The 19,936-nt window shown below is 36.4% G+C and overlaps 1 protein-coding gene across 4 annotated transcripts in view; it reads left to right on the forward strand.

Moving 5' to 3' along the window:
• The window catches only part of tbl1xr1a (TBL1X/Y related 1a), a 204,861-nt gene that overhangs the window by 177,072 nt on the left and 7,853 nt on the right, over positions 1-19,936 (forward strand). For all 4 annotated transcript variants that reach the window (XM_028794586.2, XM_051923959.1, XM_051923958.1 and 1 more), the window contains 5 exons: positions 824-969; positions 1,696-1,921; positions 2,052-2,184; positions 12,198-12,339; positions 13,106-13,169. In XM_028794586.2, the coding sequence (XP_028650419.1) occupies positions 824-969; positions 1,696-1,921; positions 2,052-2,184; positions 12,198-12,339; positions 13,106-13,169 (711 nt within the window). The remainder of the gene's footprint in view (positions 1-823; positions 970-1,695; positions 1,922-2,051; positions 2,185-12,197; positions 12,340-13,105; positions 13,170-19,936) is intronic.

Below are 19,936 nucleotides of genomic sequence, written 5' to 3' on the forward strand. Positions count from 1 at the left end.
TATCACAGCTACATAACTGCATGATATTTGTTAGTAATATAGGAACAGCTTGATATGTCTTGACACCGTGGCTACCTATAAACTGAAAGTCTCAGTCAGTGACTTTTTTAACATGTGTCTAAACTGTGATGAGCAACTCTTTGATTATCTTCAGAACAACAGTAATAGTTAAGAGGCTAATTTTCTCAGCTGCCAGCATACAGGCCAGTCCATACTTAAGCATACTCAGATCTTCCCTCTTTGGTATGGGCAAAAGTATGTTATTTTGTCACCTCTGTTATTATTATTTTTGTTTCCACATTGTGTATTTCATAAAAATGACCCACATTGCTGCTTTTGAGGAGCCATGATTGTTCATTCAACTCACTCTCAAGCATGTCAGTATTGCTTATTTTTAAAATGCATTAAACCTTTTTTAGTAATGGAAGTGACAATTTGATACACTTTTCTTTAAATATTAAAAGAAATTCTCACATGCATAATTCATAAAACATTTTTTGGAACTCTGTTCTTGTATTATTTTCTTTATTTTATAGTGTGAGTCCGTCTTTAACAATTTACTATTAATTGGTTAAAGAGATCAACATTGAATATGTTCTTGTGCTTTTGGGGTTTCTCATTTATTTCAACTTCTTTCCACATTCTTGATAGATTAATCACAACTTTGTTGACCATGTTAATGAAGAACATGGTAGTTGTTTTAACTGGAGAATTAAAGCAGTTTTGGGAATATTGCGACAGGTTTGATGATGGCAGGTTTTGTTAGAAGTTTTATTTGTCTGTTTTTTTTTCCTTCAAAGTAATGTATTTTATTTTTTTCTAGGCTTTTCCCATTCAGCATTTACTTTTGGAATTGAAAGCCACATTAGTCAGTCGAACATAAATGGTGCTCTAGTGCCCCCTGCTGCTCTCATTTCAATTATACAAAAAGGCTTACAGTATGTGGAGGCTGAAGTCAGCATCAATGAGGTAAGGTATTCGCAAAAAAAAAAAAAGAGAGAGAGAGAGAAAAATCTATAATTGAAGTATATACTCTTGGCTATATGTACTTTTCTTCAATACCTTTCTATATGAGGCCTGGTATATTTATATTACATATGATTTGATTATTTATTATTATTACATATCTTTTTTACTCTGAAGTTGTTGCATATTTGCCTTACTAGATTGACTCTTCTTAATGTGCATCTCTGTTCCCTTGGGATTATAAAGTATCTATCTATCTATCTATCTATCTATCTATCTATCTATCTATCTATCTATCTATCTATCTATCTATCTATCTATCTATCTATCTATCTATCTATCTATCTATCTATCTATCTATCTATCTATCTGTTCCTGACAATTTGAAATATTCACAGGTTATTTTATGTTTTTATGTAGACTTTACTTGAGTTTATTTTTTACAGATGTAGAATAAGGTGACAAGTGTGAAGAAAAAGATCTCATAGAAGTGAAGTGTACGCATATAAATGAGATAGTTTGGTTAAATTCTCAAACGTAAATTGGTATGTTGTTAGTAAGAATGCCCTTCTTTAAATTCTACTCCTTATAATGCTGGTGCCCATGATAGGCACTGTCTTGGTACAACTCTGAATTTTATAAACAAGTCAGACGAGGTCAATTTTATAATCAGCTTGGCATTTCTCTTAATTAATCTTTTTTGTTTTTGTTTTCTTTTTTTTTATTTAGGATGGTACTCTTTTTGATGGTAGGCCGATAGAGTCCCTTTCTTTAATAGATGCCGTAATGCCTGATGTGGTGCAAACTCGGCAGCAGGCTTATAGGGACAAACTGGCTCAACAACAAGCAGCAGCTGCAGCAGCAGCATCTACTACCACACCCAATCAGCAAGGTCCTGCAAAGAATGGTGAAAATACTGCCAATGGCGAGGAAAATGGAGCCCATTCTTTACCTAGTAAGTATTACATTAATATCATAATGCAAGTCTGTTTACAAACATCAATAAGGTTGTAAACGTAATTTTCAAGACATTTTCTAAAAAATTATATTTTACACAATTCTGAAATGATGTTGTATCCTTTCAGATAATCATACAGATATGATGGAGGTGGATGGAGATGTAGAAATTCCTCAGAATAAAGCTATGGTATTACGAGGTCACGAGTCAGAGGTTTTTATTTGTGCTTGGAATCCAGTTAGTGACCTGCTTGCATCAGGGTGAGTCTTCCAACACTGCATTTGTACTGTATATTTAGGCATATTGCTTTAAATGTATAATCATTTGGTGAGTTTTTTCAACAAATCCCCTAATATTAAAGCAGTAATCTTTAAGCATATTTTTTCACATACAGTAAACAGTGTTCTCCCCAGAAATTTTTTCTTGTCGGGTGGCATGAAAAAGTAGCCGGGTGGGGTGGGATGGGGAAATTTGGTGGTGGGGAAAGTTAAATGTGCACTATTTTTATTAGTTGATTATTATTAATTATTTTCCAATGCTCAATATGACTTCCTTTTTAAAAACGGTTTGACACATATTAAATTTAAGAAGTATCCAATTCAGGATCCTGCAACCCTAACAAAAATTTTAAATAACAATTGTTATGACATAAACCAAGAGGCACAAGTATTGTCGCTGTCGGAAAGAAAAGCGAAAACAATGGAAAAAAAAGTATGGGAAACCTAATGAAGAAAAATTTTTAAATATTCTTCAAAGCCAACTTGCATATGCAGAAGGTGTCTTCAGTTAAATACTGTATTTATTCTTCTTTTCTTCCATGAAGCCTAGTTGTCTGCAGTTTTCCCATAATCAAAGTCCCAGGATCTGGGCCCTCCAAGGAGATCAGCATGAGATTATTTATCGTGCTTTGATTCATGCGATTTCTCAACCATGTCTTGATCCTTTTAAGGGCAGAAACCCCCCTTTCACATTCAGCTGTGCTAACTGGGATCACTAGCCCAACATCAGCTAGTTTGACTAAATTTGGAAATGACTCTTAAAACTCTGATGTCGTTGCCATTTTTAGTAAAATCTGTTTTGGACTGAAGTCTTTGTATGATTGACTTCTGATAATTTTTGATGCAACTGTCCATTCTTGCATGCTACTTTCATATTTTAAAATTGGAGGGCTTCCATTTTTGGAGTAATGATTGAAAAGAATTTCAGCAGACTCACATGATTGAATCGTTAGTTTCTGCATTGAAAACTTTTGAAAAGCTGGAATAATTGGCATGTCAGGGAATCTTGCATCTTAGGTGCTTGACAGCTGTCTCTAGGAATATATCATATATATTGCAGTTTTGAATGACATTACATCACTCTTATTTTGTTCAGTGGCCTCGGCTATGACACTCCTCATACACTGTCGTAGTGACTGTACTGCAGAGTCATGAGACAGCCATCTAGTGTCACTGGCCATTTTCAGCTCAATCTGGGGAATGTTCAGAATATTTTGGATTTCTGTTAAACCAGCCATCCTAACTGAAGAATTTTGGAAGAAATAGAACAGCCACCTTAAGATGTCATTCAGTTTTGTTAAATAAGGTACAGCAGCTGCTGCTTGGGCACTTGCAAGGGCCAATCAGTGGTTTACACAGTGGCAGTTGACCAAGAGTCCAGAAGTTTTATCTTTAAGCAGTTTTGCCACACCTTTCTGTTTCCTAATCATAACAGCCACTCCATCTGACCCTAGTCCAACCAGATTACCAGTTTTTAATCCTAGAGAGACCCATAGTCTCAGTGTGTTGGTTATAGTCTCTGCTTTGCCATCAATCATATTGTGGGTTGATACAAAACTAATTCTGACCTCTTTAGTGACCTGGCAAACATATTTAATGTAAATAATTAATTGTTTTACAACTGAGATGTCTGTGGTTTCATCACACAGAATACTGTGTTTCAGCGTGTATATTTTTCAGTATGTTAGACTTTACTTCTGATGCTAAGACATCCAGCAGCTCTTGCATTATTCTTTCAGAGGTGTAATGTGCATTTTTACCAACATTGAAATGTTGTATTAAGGAACAACCCATTTCTTTACAGTGTTCCAACAGCTTTTTCAAACAACGTTGTATGTGGCAACTCATTTTTTGCCAACCAATACATGGATCTTAAAGCTCCCACAAAGGCATCTCTCTGTAAGTTATTTAACACAGATAAAGATCTTTCAATTTGACTGATTCCAGTTTGCTCTAGTACATGCTTTCCTAAAAGGTCAGCAGAAGACTCAGTGTGCGTTTTACCTTTTTCATGGTCCAACAAGCTTTCTTTTTGAATTCTTTTGCATGGCACATTTACCCAAGGTAACTCCCTCCTTGGGGGGGTGTTTGTTGAATATTTCATGCACAGTGAGCACCATATACCATTTTCACCCAGCTAAAAGACGCTAGGGAGAACACTGAGTAAATGTCATTATTATGACATTTTTTACAACAGTTCATCTTAGCTTTTAGTTATGATAGAATAATGTAGAGTACACACTTTACTTAGGTTAAGTGTAAGTTGTTGTAATGTTGTCAAAGTACAGCATGTCTCTTTATGTTGTTTGTATGCAATGTGGAAAGCACCTGTTGGTATCTTGATGTGTGTCTGCATGAAACAACTTTTCACCAAATGGACTGATTTAATAGGAATTTGGCACCTTATCTTCAAAGAAATGTGTGAAAGTTCAATTTTCATTATAAGATGTTAAATAGACCATGATGTATACATTTTGGAAGGAAAAAAAACTTGATATATAATATATGAGCTACAATTAGCAATAGATCCTTTGCAGAAAACAACTAACAGTAGTACATCAATTAGTGTAATTTGTACATCACTTGAGTTCAAATCTGGTTTCTGTGAAACTGTTTCATCTACCACAAACTTGTTTGGGCCCAGTTTTTAACTACAGTATATTTTGTATGCTCTAGCCATATGTGTAATTAAATTCTATTATTACTGTCATTTTTAAATGTAAATCATTGTTAACAAAAATCTTAATAGATAAAAAGTTATACAGTAATCCCTCGCTATATCGCGCTTCGCCCTTCGCGGCTTCACTCCATCGCGGATTTTATATGTAAGCATATTTAAATATATATCGCGGATTTTTCGCTGCTTCGCGGGTTTTTGAGGGCAATGGGTCTTTTAATTTCTGGTACATGCTTCCTCAGTTGGTTTGCCCAGTTGATTTCATACAAGGGACGCTATTGGCAGATGGCTGAGAAGCTACCCAACTTACTTTTCTTTCTCTCTCTCTTGCGCTGACTATCTGTGATCCTGATGTAGGGGGTGTGAGCAGGGGGGCTGTTCGCACACCTAGACGATAAGGACGCTCGTCTAAAAATGCTGAAAGATTATCTTCACTTTGCTACCTTCTGTGTGCAGCTTTTAAGTATGCTGCACGGTGCTTCGCATACTTAAAAGCTCAAAGGGCACGTATTGATTTTTTTCTCTCTCTCTCTCTCTCTGCTCCTGACGGAGGGGGTGTGAGCTGCCGCCTTCAACAGCTTTGTGCCACGGTGCTTCGCATACTTAAAAGCAAACAGCCCTACTGATTTATTTGCTCCTTTGAAGAGGAAGATATGTTTGCATTCTTTTAATTGTGAGACAGAACTGTCATCTCTGTCTTGTCATGGAGCACAGTTTAAACTTTTGAAAAAGAGACAAATGTTTGTTTGCAATGTTTGAATAACGTTCCTGTCTCTCTATAACCTCCTGTGTTTCTGCGCAAATCTGTGACAATATAAAAATAACCATATAAACATATGGTTTCTACTTCGCGGATTTTCTTATTTCGCGGGTGGCTCTGGAACGCAACCCCTGCGATGGAGGAGGGATTACTGTATCTGTCTTTTGATAAAGTAAATAAAAAAACTGCATATTTCAAAGTAGTTAACTAAGTTAAGGCTCTAATTGCATCTTAATTTTACACCCTGCATACATCTAAGTTTATTTTTATGGCTGATGATTGATAATCTTTTTATTTTAGTATGTGTATGTGTTACTGTCTTCTACTGTCAATTTAGCAATTAAACAATAAGATTATGTTTACATTCAACCCATAAAAATGTTTTGTATTTTCTCCTTTTGGTTGTTCTCTTCCCTTTCCGATATGCAGTCATTACAGAAACAGGACTATTCACAACTTATGCCACTTTACATTCAATAAGCAACACACAAACCTAATGTACTCTCTGAATTAACTCACCATTCAAAGATTTATGGTATTAAGCAAATTCAATGCCATTTTCCTAAGGCTATATATATTAGGGATGTCAAAATCCAAAGAATTTGTTAAACGATTAGGATCCGAAATCAGTAGCATGTAAACGTTTAAACAGAATTCTGAACTTGATGTCAAATTACAGCATCTCAAAATTTGCCTGTTTAATATTCATCATTTTTGTGCATTTTATAATTAAGCACAGGAAGGCGTCACTAGTTATTTAATCTATTTTCATTTATGTATTTAGTTGATACTTAAATGTTGAGAAATGGGATTTCAAATGTGCAGTATGTGTTCCTCTTTTTCTTTCTCTTGCACGCTCACTTGCTCTGTGACAAAGGCAGCAGAAAAATAGGCACAGAGTTGGTGACTGTCAGACGTCACTTTGTTATTTGTAATATGAAATTTAGCTTTTCAATTTTGAGTCACTGTATTAATATGTATTTTGACAAGGAAACAATATTGAAATTTTGTTTTCTCTGTAAAGTGCATTGTGGTAAGAGGGGGCAATGGGGGGCATTCAGATGCTAAATGGTTTTCAGCTTCAAATTGGCTAAATGTTCAAACGTTTCTTATTCACATCTTTAACATATACATCTAATGTGTTGAGTAAATTAAATAACTGCTTTCCCCAGAGATTACAGACAACTGTACTTTTCCTAGCTTCTCACCACCCATCCATTATAATTTGTGAGTATCCCTGTGAGGTATTGTTTAAGCACCTGTATTGTTTCTGAATGTGGTCTCCTGGGAAAAGGTAAACCTTTTATTTTAGCATATATACCTTCTTACTTCTGTTGAAGCAATTTCAGCAATTAATCTCCATGTAAAGTTCCAGTACCCCTATTCCTGCTAAATTTTAATGGGGCTTATTTCTACTTGTTTAAGAACCCCATAAAAAGTCTGTTTCAGTCCTCTTTCAAAGTTCCCACTTGATGAAATCACACAGATAGACTCTTGAGAAGACTAACAAACACTTCAAAGGGAAATTGCTCTTTTATGGGAAAAAAAACCCAACACTATTAAGATGTAGAGTAAAAGTGAAGAAAGTACTGTAGATACTCGTAAATGTTTAACCAAATCATGAAAAATTAAGCTGCAATTAAGCCAAATGTGAAAAATTAAAATGAAACTAGTTATGGATTAACCTAATGCAGTACTTATTTTTTTAAGTAAAAATACCTGTGTTACTTCAAACAGAAAAAAAAACATATGCATTACAGCATTAATAAGGAAGCTTAATAAAACAACAACAAAAAAAAAACTGCATTATTTTGCAGTACAGTCGTGGCCAAAAGTTTTGAGAATGACACAAGTATTGGTTTTCACAAAGTTTGCTGCTTCAGTGTTTTTAGATGTTTTTGTCAGATGTTTCTATGGTATACTGAAGTAGTAGTAATTACAAGCATTTCATAAGTTTCAAAGGCTTTTATTGACAATTACATTAAGTTTATACAAATATTCAATATTTGCAGTGTTGGCCCTTCTTTTTGAAGACCTCTGCAATTTGCACTGGCATGCTGTCAACCAACTTCTGGGCCAAATCCTGACTGATGGCAGTCCAGTTTTGCATAATCAATGCTTGGAGTTTGTCAGAATTTGTGGGTTTTTGTTTGTCCACCCACCTCTTGAGGATTGACCAAAAATTGTCAATGGGATTAAGGTCTGAGGAGTTTCCTGACCATGGACCTAAAATTTCAATGTTTTGTTCACCAAGCCACTTAGTTATCACTTTTGCCTTATGGCACGGTACTCCATCCAGCTGGAAAGGCATTGTTCATCACCAAACTGTTCTTGGATGGTTGGAAGAAGTTGCTATCGGAGGATATTTTGCTACCTTTAGGGTCATCTTTCATAAACATGATGTTGCATATCATTGTTATGCTGATGGTACACAGCGGTACCTCAGAGTTAGTCCTGACATCACTTCATCTGTAAAAAAGCTGTTGAAATGCTTTGATGATATTAAATATAGGATGGCACAAAGTTTCTTACAGTTAAACAAAAATTAAACAGAGGTCATTATTTCTGGGGATACCACATCTGCAGTTAAAATTGGCACTCAGTTAGGCTGTTTGGCAGCAATGATTCATTATGATGTCAGAAACCAAGGTATCATCTTCGAGTTGTTATTAAGGTTTGAAAAACAAATCTCCACGGTAGTAAAGTTCAGTTTTTACCAGCTCAGGCAAATTTCTAAACTAAAATCCTTTCTTTCACAGAAGGACTTAGAAACAATCATTCATTCCTTTATTACATCTTGGCTAGATTATTGTAATTCCTTATATGTGGGACAGCCCAAATCTGCTCTGTCTTTCCTTCAGCTACTTCAAAACACTGCAACTAGATTGTTAATTGGGTCTAGAAAAAAATATCTCATCTCCCCTATTTTAACCTCTCTCCACTGGCTACCGGTGTGGTGTCACATTGATTTTAAAATCTTGTTGTTCGTTTTTAAAGCCTTGCATGGTCTCGCTCCAAAATACATCTATGACCTCCTTCACCCCTATGTGGCACCGAGAGCATTGAGGTCAGCTGGACAACTACTCCTTGTAGTCCAAGATCTCGGCTGAAGTCTAGAAGTCTAGGGGAGACAGAGAGCTTTCTCAGTTATTGCTCCTAGGCTTTGGAATAAACTGCCTTTCCACATCAGGCCTTCATCCTCTACCGAGGTTTTTAAAAGTCGGCTTAAGACCTACTTATTTTCATCTGCCTTTTTCTATGTATAATGGGATTGTGGTGGATGTTATAATTGGTTGTTCTATTAATCTGCTTCTGCATGAGCATTTGCATTGTATTTATTTTAATGCTTCTTTGTACAGCACTTTGCCGCAACCTCTGTTGTTTTAAAGGTGCTTTTATAAATAAATAAACTAATCTTAAACCTTGCACCACTCATTGTATTTCCCTATACCTTAGACACCTCCCAAACAAACAGTTTAGCTTGCTACTTCAACTATAGGTCTCTGGAGTGCCTGCCTGTAGATTAATTTCCTACCTTCCTTTACAGACAGACTGCTCATTCTTCTTTTCACCGTAGCCTAGCCACTGCTGCAGGCTAAGAGGGTCCAGTGTATTCTTCCCCTTCCCCTGTCCGCCATACAAGGAACAATCTCTTCCTAACATAATCATGCAAACAAGATATATAATATGGAGCATGTCTTGTGCGGTGCATGCTGAAAGCAGTAGCTGTCAGTTTTGGATAGGCTTTATCTTTGTCCTATGCTTACTCACATTTCTTTCGTTTGCAAGGTTTTTTGGATTTAAGTGATGAAATAAACTTGATGTACTGCCACTTTGAAGTGTTATCATCATTTAGCAAATTTTGCATTTTATATTTGTGTGTTTGACATTTGATCTTTTAATCCAAAGCAATTGCAGATAACTGAATTAAAGTTTCAGCCACTCTTTGCCACAAGCTCATTTACTAGAGAAAGCTGCTCATCTCCATCTTTGCATTAATACGTTTTGCCTGTACACATATGACCGACTGATCAAACTGCGATGATTGGTAGCTTGATTTTTACATTTTTCCCCCCTCCATTTTCATTGCATGGGATAATTCTGTGGTGATCTGGTCTTAATCTTTTTACTGTAAATACATACTGCCTTTCAGGTTTAACAGTTTTCATTGTGCCCTAGAGCTGCAGACTAGCAGTGAACAAAGACTAATTGCAGTTGCAGTGTGCTTCTTGGAGTTAGAGAAGACTTAAGAGCATCTTGTGAGCAAGTTTAATGGGTATAGTACACTGAGAAACCAAGATAAAACACACACTATTTAAAAATATTTTATATTTATGTTTAGACTGATGTATAGTATGATACTAAATGTATATAATTCCATGCTACAGAAAAAGACAAGTGATTCATGGAAATACTTTGCATATTCTAAAAATAGAAAAATGCAGATAAACAGTCATTTAAACATTAATCTTCAGCAGTGCCTGAAGTGGAAACAAATAGATGCCAGTACTCTCTGTTTTGTCAGCTTTTTAGTCTTCCCAATGCGTTACAATTTTTTTTAATTGAGTGAGTGTTTAGTTGAGGGTTTTGTGTCCCCCTCAGAGTTTTGATCACTATGATATACGTAGTTTAGATTGAATAGCTTGGGGTTTGGGTGGGTCCTCTTCATGGTCATAGCGGGAGATGTGGGTATGCAACCATTTACTGCCATTATGCAGAGAAATGGTATAAATCTGGTATGCCATACCAGTGCATACTGACCCACTTGAAGCACTGATCTTCAGTAAAAAGACGCAGAGCTTGGTTCTCTGATTAAGAAATTGCTCACCACCAAACTGGAAAGCACCCATTTGAAAGACGCTGACAGTTTCTTCTGTGCTGTACTTCTTTGGAGTATCATGGAAATAATAATTTTACAAGTGTCCCCCAGATTTGACATGAGATCTCTCTCAATATGTACAGTATTATGTAGAGCTTATCCTGTACTCTGAAGTTTATGATACAATGGCAAATTCTTTACAAAAACTGTCCAGCCTGTGACTAGGTGTTTTATACTCTTTGGTTGGATTGACTCGGTTATTACAGGAAGCTAGGCGCATAATGAATGACAGCTCTTCCGTATTATTTACATAATTGGGAAATGAGTTACAGTGAGAAAATTGGCTTTAGATGTGATTCTACTAACGTGTACCTCTTGTCATTACTTTTTCCCTATGGGGTTTTGTGCTTTTTATAAGCTGTCACACAGATAAGCTGCAGTGGTGTATAGCACCATTGCATACTTAATCAAACAGAAATGAAAAATTAGAGCTTCTTCACCCTCCAAGATTTACCAAGAAAGAACAATACCATTCCTTCGCAGTTGCATTATAAAGTCTTGGCATTATGTCATTGTTAAGTTGCGATGCTTCTCCATTTGATGTTTAACGAAGGAGTTAGGGATGCTAGTTTTGATCATTGATTGATTGATATCCATTAATTGTCTAAAGGAGTTAACTTGATTAGTAACACAGATGATTATGTAAGGAATACATTCTCAAACGGTTTTGATTGTGCCACTTCGCATTCATTTGTTTTAATGTGAAGTGACACAAAGTATCTCTTTACATTACTGAAATACTGTTTGTGCACTTTTGGTTAGAAATATGATCAGACTAACACAAATATGTGTCAGTTATGTATATGTGTAGCCTGTCAATGCACTGCTCCCACATGCTGAGATTGGCATGTAATGCTTGAAAATAAAAAAAAAAATCGATTGTTGTATGTACAGAAAGTCAGGTGGAGTGTTTGCAAAAATATGCAGATGATGAGAAGAAACAGAGATGCCGACTTAAAAAAGGAAACCTAAAAATGGATTTGTTTATGGTAACTTGCTTCACTCATCTGGCTGTGTGGTAGACAGAAACGTGTTTTCTTCTGAAATTGGCTAACCTTAATTATACTGTAAGTGATGAACCTACAGATATAAAAGTTATGATCTCGAAGAGGGCATGCAGTTTTTTAAAAGATCAGAAAAAGGTGACCGCATAAGTTCATCCTGCTAGTGCCACTTTTATTTGGTAACATTCATCAGCCAAATAAGTGATTAGTGCATGTTGGACACAATCACTGAAAAAATGATGTTACAGTTGTATCTAGCGTACAGAGAGAAGACTGGAATGCAATCAGTAAAAGTATGAAAACGAAAAATTGACCAGCTCTGAAATCATAAACACACCTTTTAATGCTTAAGTGATTACTCCTCTGTTAGTAGATGCATCTTTCTGCTACTCCACATAAGTCTCTGGTGTGCTGTTTGCAGCACATGTATAGTCAACACAGATGTAAAAAATTTGGAGAGAGTTGGGAACAATTCTCCAGACATTGCTTTTGTCCTCATTGAGTTCATATTCTCTCATGCTCTGTCAGGTAACAAGAATATCAGTTTTGCTTTTGGATGTGAAATGATGTGATATGTATCTTAAATACTTCCTTTATGAGTGTATTTAAAGGAACAATACATGCAAAGTAAGTAAGTTGATTATGTAAAAATCTTTATTGACATTTGTTTAACAGGTCTGGTGATTCAACTGCACGTATCTGGAACCTCAGTGAGAACAGCACTAGCAGCTCTACTCAACTTGTACTCAGGCATTGTATACGAGAAGGAGGGCAAGATGTGCCCAGTAACAAAGATGTCACTTCATTAGACTGGAATGTGAGTGATAATGTCTCTTTTATTATTCAAAAAGTATTCAGATGTTTTGACATTTTCTAGAAGGTATAATCCCCTCACAGCTTAAAAAAAATTAAAGAATGCATATCACCAGTACTCCTAGTGTTCTCTGAGATTTATTGAATGGTGGTTCATTTAATGTAAAATCTTTTTTTAACTATTACAGTAATTCATTTTAGCAATTATAAAAAGAGGGCTAATTTTAGATTCAATTTTGATAACCATCTGTTCTTTTCCCTGTTGATATTTCTGTAAAGACATCTTTTGGTCTTAAAGCAGTAATTCATTATTAATCAATATTGACATTAACCAGTAATTTTCTGCTTTAATACAGTTGCTTGTAATTACTTACTTTAAAGCCTCATTTAGTTCTCTTGGGCAGAGATGACTTTATCATGCAGTGATCAATAACACACAAAATGTTATTTTAAAAAAAGAGATTTGTTTGGGAAAAACTTACGAAACTTAAGTTAAATGAGGGTTTTAATTTTATTGGAAAAGTATACGTATATAATATGTATTTTACAATATAGTATTTGACTTTAGTGTGACAGCCTTACCTTTATCTGTTAATGTTTTGATAACTGAAATTTAAAAACCCAAGTATTTTTTTGACTTTTTTTAATCAAACAATTATTTATTTTTGTCTAATGGAATTCCAGCTTTGGTTGTTTTTATTCTTGTTTTGAACAAATTATAAGCTGTTTTAAAATATTATTGATGTTTAAGATTGTTGTTGCCTCTGCAGAGTGAGGGTACACTTTTAGCAACGGGCTCATATGATGGCTTTGCAAGAATATGGACTAAAGATGGTGAGTAGTAAAAATTTCTTTGAAATATTAAATTGGACGAAACATACTGTAATTTATTTATTTAATTTATATTAGTTTTTCTGTAATTGGTGTGGGTTTTCTTTTACTGGATTCTCTCCATAGATGTAATCTGGTTTTTGATTGCTGCTACTCAAAAATATTCAATTAATTTGAAATAATGTATGGATGAGTTTAAATTCTGAGACTGAAGCAAGCTCCATAATTGACTTTTAACAATGAATAATATCGTTACAGCTGAAACTTTCCAGAGCTGCCTTCCAAACAGCATTTCATTATGCCAATAAAAGCATTAAATAATTTTTTCATATTTTTATTGGAAACTTGCTGTGATTATTGCTGATTATTTCCTCATCGTAATCAAGAATGAATATTTTCAAAAAACTGAACAAAATTACTGCTGAAATACACAGCTTAGAAATAGATCTTAGCAGATCTTAATCAATATGACTTTTTTCCTAAAGTTAAAAAATTGGGTCAAAAGAAACTGTTTTCAGTCCAAAAGAAAACTCCAGAGCTTCTGAAAGCACACACAAAATGCAATTAGTGCAATTAACTGAGGAGTGAGATGCTGAACTTCCAGTGGCAATTTTATTTAACACTAGAATTACCAGAGCCTACGAGAAAACTCATAAATCCGGCCCACCTTAAATCCTTTCTCACCTCTCCGTCAGTGTCTTTTGTCCTTTAAATGTGCCGATAAGCAGCAAGCAGCCTGGTTTCCCATCCTCCCACCCACCGCCACAGTTCAATTCGCAAAGAAGTTTGTCAGTGCTCAGTGTTTATCTTTGAGTGAAGTGCTAGAGCTTTATAAGGTAAAAAAGTACATCGTCATTTGGAATACATACATTTCATGTGTGTTCCGTGTCAACAACAATCTTTGTAAAAACGTTGTTAACACAGAATCATTTTTCATGTTTTAGTAATAATTGACAAAATGTAGACATGAAATTTATAATGTGTGAAGCCTGAAATAAAAGGTACAAGTATAACAAAACAAGTGCACTTTTATTCAAGAATTTAACTGAAGAAAAAAGAAAGCAGGTTACGGTAGGGGGTTGATACGACAGCTTGCGTGGTGCAGTGCTAAGAACTGCTGCCTTCCAATCAAGAGGTTGCGGTTTCAATATCAGCTGCTTCCCAAATTTACCATTTTGAGTAGTGAGCTGCTCTTATTGTTAATATCATACAATAAAAACATACATTTGATTTGCATCTGTAAATTTATAGTACTTTTCAAAGTTAGTGTTTTTTTTTGTATTCTCTCACTCATGTTCAAGCTCCCACACACACCCCAACCGGGATCTGACACCATTTTCAGATAAAGACGCGGTGTAACAAACAAACTTGTTTTGTTATAGCCCCTCTTTATTTGAAAACCTTGTTAGATCTTGTGTGCGACTGTGACTGGGAAAGCTGTGGACATGGATGTGAGTGGTATGCATGACTGAGAATGACTGTGGATGTTATTTTTTTTATTCAGCTTTTTTCTTGAGTGTTCCTGCTCACGCTGAATTAGTATGCACCTTCTGATCCATGATGTCAAAGCCGCCCTGACAAAAAAGAGAGACTTGGGTATATATGACTTTTGGAATAATTCATTTTATGACCTGTATTGTACGTTTCGGAAAATGTTGTTGCACTAATGCAACATTATATTCACTTGCATACCTTCATGTTGTAGTCAGTGACCACATTTTTTTTTTTTTCCCCCCGATCTTGGCCAGTGTCCACATGTTGCTGCATGTTGGTATTTCTTTTGAACTCCAGGAGATGCAGAGGACAGAATAGTACAGAGAGGTCAGTTCCGCGCTATATACAATCATCATATTCAAATGTTAACAGTTCCCACACACACCCAAGGACCGTCCTTCCTACATTTACAACATGTGTATAAGGTGTGAAGCCTGAAGTCCAAATATCAAATAAACACTGTCACGAAAGGTACAAGTATAACAAAACAAGTGTGCTTTTATTCAAGAATATAACCGAAGAAAAAAGAAAGCAGGTTACGGTAGGTGGTTGATACGACAGCTTGCGTGGTGCAATGCTAAGAACTGCTGACTCCCAATCAAGAGCTTCTGGGTTTGATGCTGGCAGCTTCTGAAGTTTACCATTTTGAGTAGAGAGCTGCTCTTATTGTTATTATTATACAATAAAAACATACATTTGATTTGCGTCTGTAACAGCTGCTCTACTGACATCCACAATTATAAGTACACATCTTTATCTGAAAACAGCGTCAGATCGGGGTTTGGGGGGGCAGGGAGGTGTTGTGGGAGCAAAAACGCGAACTTTGAAAAGCACTATAAAGCGACTCTCCACGCTAGTGTTTAGATCGTATGTGAATTTCCCCTTGGGATTAATAAAGTATCTCTCTCTCTCTCTCTCTCTCTCTCTCTCTCTCTCTCTCTCTCTCGATCTCTCTCGATGGTGTATATGTCCAAACAAAAAGCTCATCTGCATTCTTCTACCATTGCTCACGTACTAAAGTGTCAGCAGGCATTTTTCGTGGCATAACACGTGTAATTTGTGACGATCAAACAGGAAGCTCTGTAGTCTACTTGTGACTTTACGCTGTAGGAAAATAAATAAATAAATCATGATAAATAACATTCAATTTGGCTTTTATATAAGTAACATATAAATGCTTCTTACATAAAGACCATCACAAAACATAGCAGAAACAGGAGTTTGCACAATACGTTGGTGAGCTCTGTAAGCCGTGCTGTTTCTTTAAAGAACAGGTGTGGGGCAGACTGATTGGCAGGATGATGCCGGACCTCGTCCTTTATCCAAACGGTGCCATCTTTCGCCTTTAAGTCTGGTGCAGCTGCGTTGTTCTTACATGTGAGTGGACGTTTCTTGCAGGGAGGGCTTCTGTTCTCTTTCTCCGTTCTGAGATCAAGTCTGTTATAGTTTGTCTTTATTTGAAAACAGTTGTGTCAGATCGGGGCGAGTGTGAACACGACTGAGGGAATAAAACAACTAAAGAAATGCTAACCTTTACAAATACTATACATCACTGGCTGTATAAATGTTTTTATTGTGTAATAGTAGCACTAAGAGCAGCTCACTACTCAAAACGTTTATTTTGAGACACGATAAGACTTGAACCCGGTACCTTCTGAATAGAATTCAGCAGCTGTTACCGCTATACTACAAAGAACTCAAGATAACAAGCCACACTAACCCGATTTCTTTTTCTTTGGTTATAGTCTTGAAAAAAAGTGCACTTGTTCTGTTTTATTTGTACATTTTGTGAAAGTGCTTATTTGATATTTGGACTTCAGTCTTCACACATTATACACTTCATGTCAAATTTTTGTCGTTAGTAATAAAACATCGAAAAAGTTTGTCTTTTAGGTATGTGTTCAACATTTCTGTCATCCTACACTTATAGACAGTAGATCTTTGTAGACGTGGAACACACATAAAATGCATGTGTCCCAAATAACAATATACTTTTTTTAGCCTATACAGATAGACGTACCTGACTTCCTGATAAAAAAGGCTTCAGTTGGGAGAGATTTTTGCAGTTTCTATAGCTTGGTGTAATATAGCTTGCTGCTTGGGATTATCAACACATTTACAAGACAAAAGACGCTGAATGGAGAGGTGCGAGCAGATTTAAAGTGGGCCGGATTTACGAGTTTTCTCATAAGCTTTGTTAATTCTAGTGTTAAGAGCTTACCCGGCATTCATGGTGCTTTTATATTCAAGCGTCGCATATTCCTGATCGTAATGACATGGTACATTTTAAAAGTCTCACATACCATCTTCTGTGCTGTCTTTTTTTTACCTTCACAATAGCATCAGAATGTTTTGTGATTAAAGTGGAAATTTCAGCTTTAACCTCAATGTCCACTTTAACCTCGTAGTTTATTTTATCATTAAAGCAGACAGTCGTAAATGTCATCTTAAAACCAACCCAGTTGTTAAACACTATGTGCTTTTGGGACTTCCTCCTGAGCTGACAGCAGCAATCGCCACACAGAACACATTACATTTTTGATATTCCTGCTCTCTGCACATTTAGAATCCTTAGATTTATACTTGATATCACTTTCATGATGAAATGCATTAAAGTATGTATGTTACATTTTACAGATAAATCGTTAACTTTGTTTAAATAATGAATACTGTTAATAGTTACACATGTGGGGGTGACACGGTGGCAGAGCGGTAGCGCTGCTGTCTCGCAGGGAGTCACGTCCTTATGGAGTTTGCATGTTTTCCTGGTGGGTTTTTGTTCTTTATTTTGCCTTATACAATTTCTTGTATTAGGAATTTGTTAGTTTTCGCATACCCCTTGGGTTCAGAGTGCAGGGTCAGCCATTGTACAGTGCCCTGGAGCAATTACAGGTTAACGGCCTTGCTCAAGGGCCCTGCAGAGTAGGATCTCTTTTGGCAGTGACGGGGATTCGAACCGGCAACCTTTTGGATACCAACGCAGATCCTTAGCCTCAGAGCCACCACTCCGCCTTGGGTTACCACAGTGTGCTCCGTTTTCCATCCAAAGATATGAAGGTTTGGGGATTTGGTGACACTAAAATGACGTTAGTGTATGTGAATGCTTATGTTCACCTTGCGATGAGCTGATGCCCTGATTGTTTCTGTCTTGTGCTGATGCTTGCTGGAATGGGCGCATCCCTGGATTGATGAATGTAATCATTAAACATCCTTTTCAGAGATATTATGGCAAGATGTCCTCGGAATTTAATGGATGTTTCGGTGTGAAGTATCAACCCAGCCTTAGGTGTCTTGCTTTTCAGCTGACTATCTTGACTAGGGCTTATTTTTGGGGTAGGGCTTAAATTACAGAGCAGCCTGAAAATCATGCTAGGGCTTATTTTCGGAGTAGGTCTTATTTTCGGGGAAACACGGTAGGTAATGAAATACTGTGATTGTATTCAAGAGTAAAACTGAATAAAAAAACTCATTCAAATTCAGTTTTATTCAAGAGTCCAATAATAAAACTGAATAAAAAAAAAATCATTCAAATCATCCACCATAGACATTGCTGTGTCTGTTTGCTCAACAAGATACTAGGAAGAAATGATCGAACTGCTTTGTACATCTGCTTTTATTCCTTCAACACTATCTTTTACAAGTACCATAAATTTAAACAGGATGTTACAGACTGACATCAAATGTACGTTTTTATTATGTAATAGTAATAATAATAATAATAATAATTGCAGCTCACTACTCAAAGTGCTAAATTCAAGGACAATGTGAGATTCAAACCTATTACCTTGAGATTGCCAAGTCGTAGCTTTTCCAGAGCGCCATCTGCGTAGATCTAACACAGAACAGCGTTACCGCTGTGACGACTGGTTGAAAATGAAATGCGCAAACACACACACGTATGCAAACGTCTTTTACTTTGTACCAACTAACACCAAAAAAACAGGAATTCAGAGAATGGCAGTCTATGCACACTGCCATTGAAAAAGAGAACAAGAGCTACTTGATGATACCTGAGGTGGACAGTGATGTAAATTCACTTGAGTGGTGGAAAACACGGAAGTACCTGTGAATCCCTGACTCAAACAGCCCTTCTGAGAAGGCTTTCAGAACCGGAGGAAATGTTGTACCATGTAACCATGCTGCTCTGTAGCCAGATGCGGTGGACAGACTGGTATTTCTGTCACACTTCCTCAGTAGAATTTTACAATTGTATTATTTTTTTTTTTTATATCTTTATGCAATATTGGACAGAGTTTGAAGTTAGTAGTTTGTTGAAAAATGTTACAGGTTTGGAGTTTTTTTTTATCTTTGGGCAAAATGTGACAGAAGTTATTTACAAATGCTGTTTTTTTAATTTTTAATTTTTCCTGTGCAGTATTTGACAGAAATTTGAATTTCTACACTATAGTACAGTATGTTAGATTTTTGTTCTTGATTCTATGCTGCACAATTCACCTTACGGCAGAGTAGCTTATGTTTTTCCAGGCTGAAATGTTCATGCTTGGTATATCAATTATGATTAGTAGTTTATTCCTTTTGGATTCATATCTTGTTTACATTAAGGGTACTTGTCTGTTTAAAATGCTCTTAGTATAATAGCCTTGTTGGTGTTACTGCAATTTTTTGTGTAAATCATGTAGACAACTTTGAAATGGTTTACTTTTACTTGCACTGTTTGATTTCAGTAACACTCTGACTTGTGATTTTAATGTTTTTGTGTTATTTTACTTCAGTTTTATGTAAATAAATAAAACCTGATTTCCTTAACTGTTGTTTCCTTTAATCTCATTAGTAAGCTACAATTAATATCCTGTTATAAAGACCAAGCTAGATCAATAACACATTTTTACAAACATGTTTTTAAAGGATGCAAAATATTGCCTAATTATAGTTATTGTCAAATTCCCAGAAAATCCATCCATCCATCCATTTTCCAACCCGCTGAATCCGAACACAGGGTCACGGGGGTCTGCTGGAGCCAATCCCAGCCAACACAGGGCACAAGGCAGGAACCAATCCCAGGCAGGGTGCCAACCCACCGCAGGGCACACATAAACACACCCACACACCAAGCACACACTAGGGCCAATTTAGAATCGCCAATCCACCTAACCAGAATGTCTTTGGACTGTGGGAGGAAACCGGAGCTCCCGGAGGAAACCTGCGCAGGCACGGGGAGAACATGCAAACTCCACGCAGGGAGGACCCGGGAAGCGAACCCAGGTCCCCAGGTCTCCCAACTGCGAGGCAGCAGCGCTACCCACTGCGCCACCGTG

Source organism: Erpetoichthys calabaricus, chromosome 2, assembly GCF_900747795.2.
Source record: "Erpetoichthys calabaricus chromosome 2, fErpCal1.3, whole genome shotgun sequence".
NCBI lineage: Eukaryota > Metazoa > Chordata > Cladistia > Polypteriformes > Polypteridae > Erpetoichthys > Erpetoichthys calabaricus.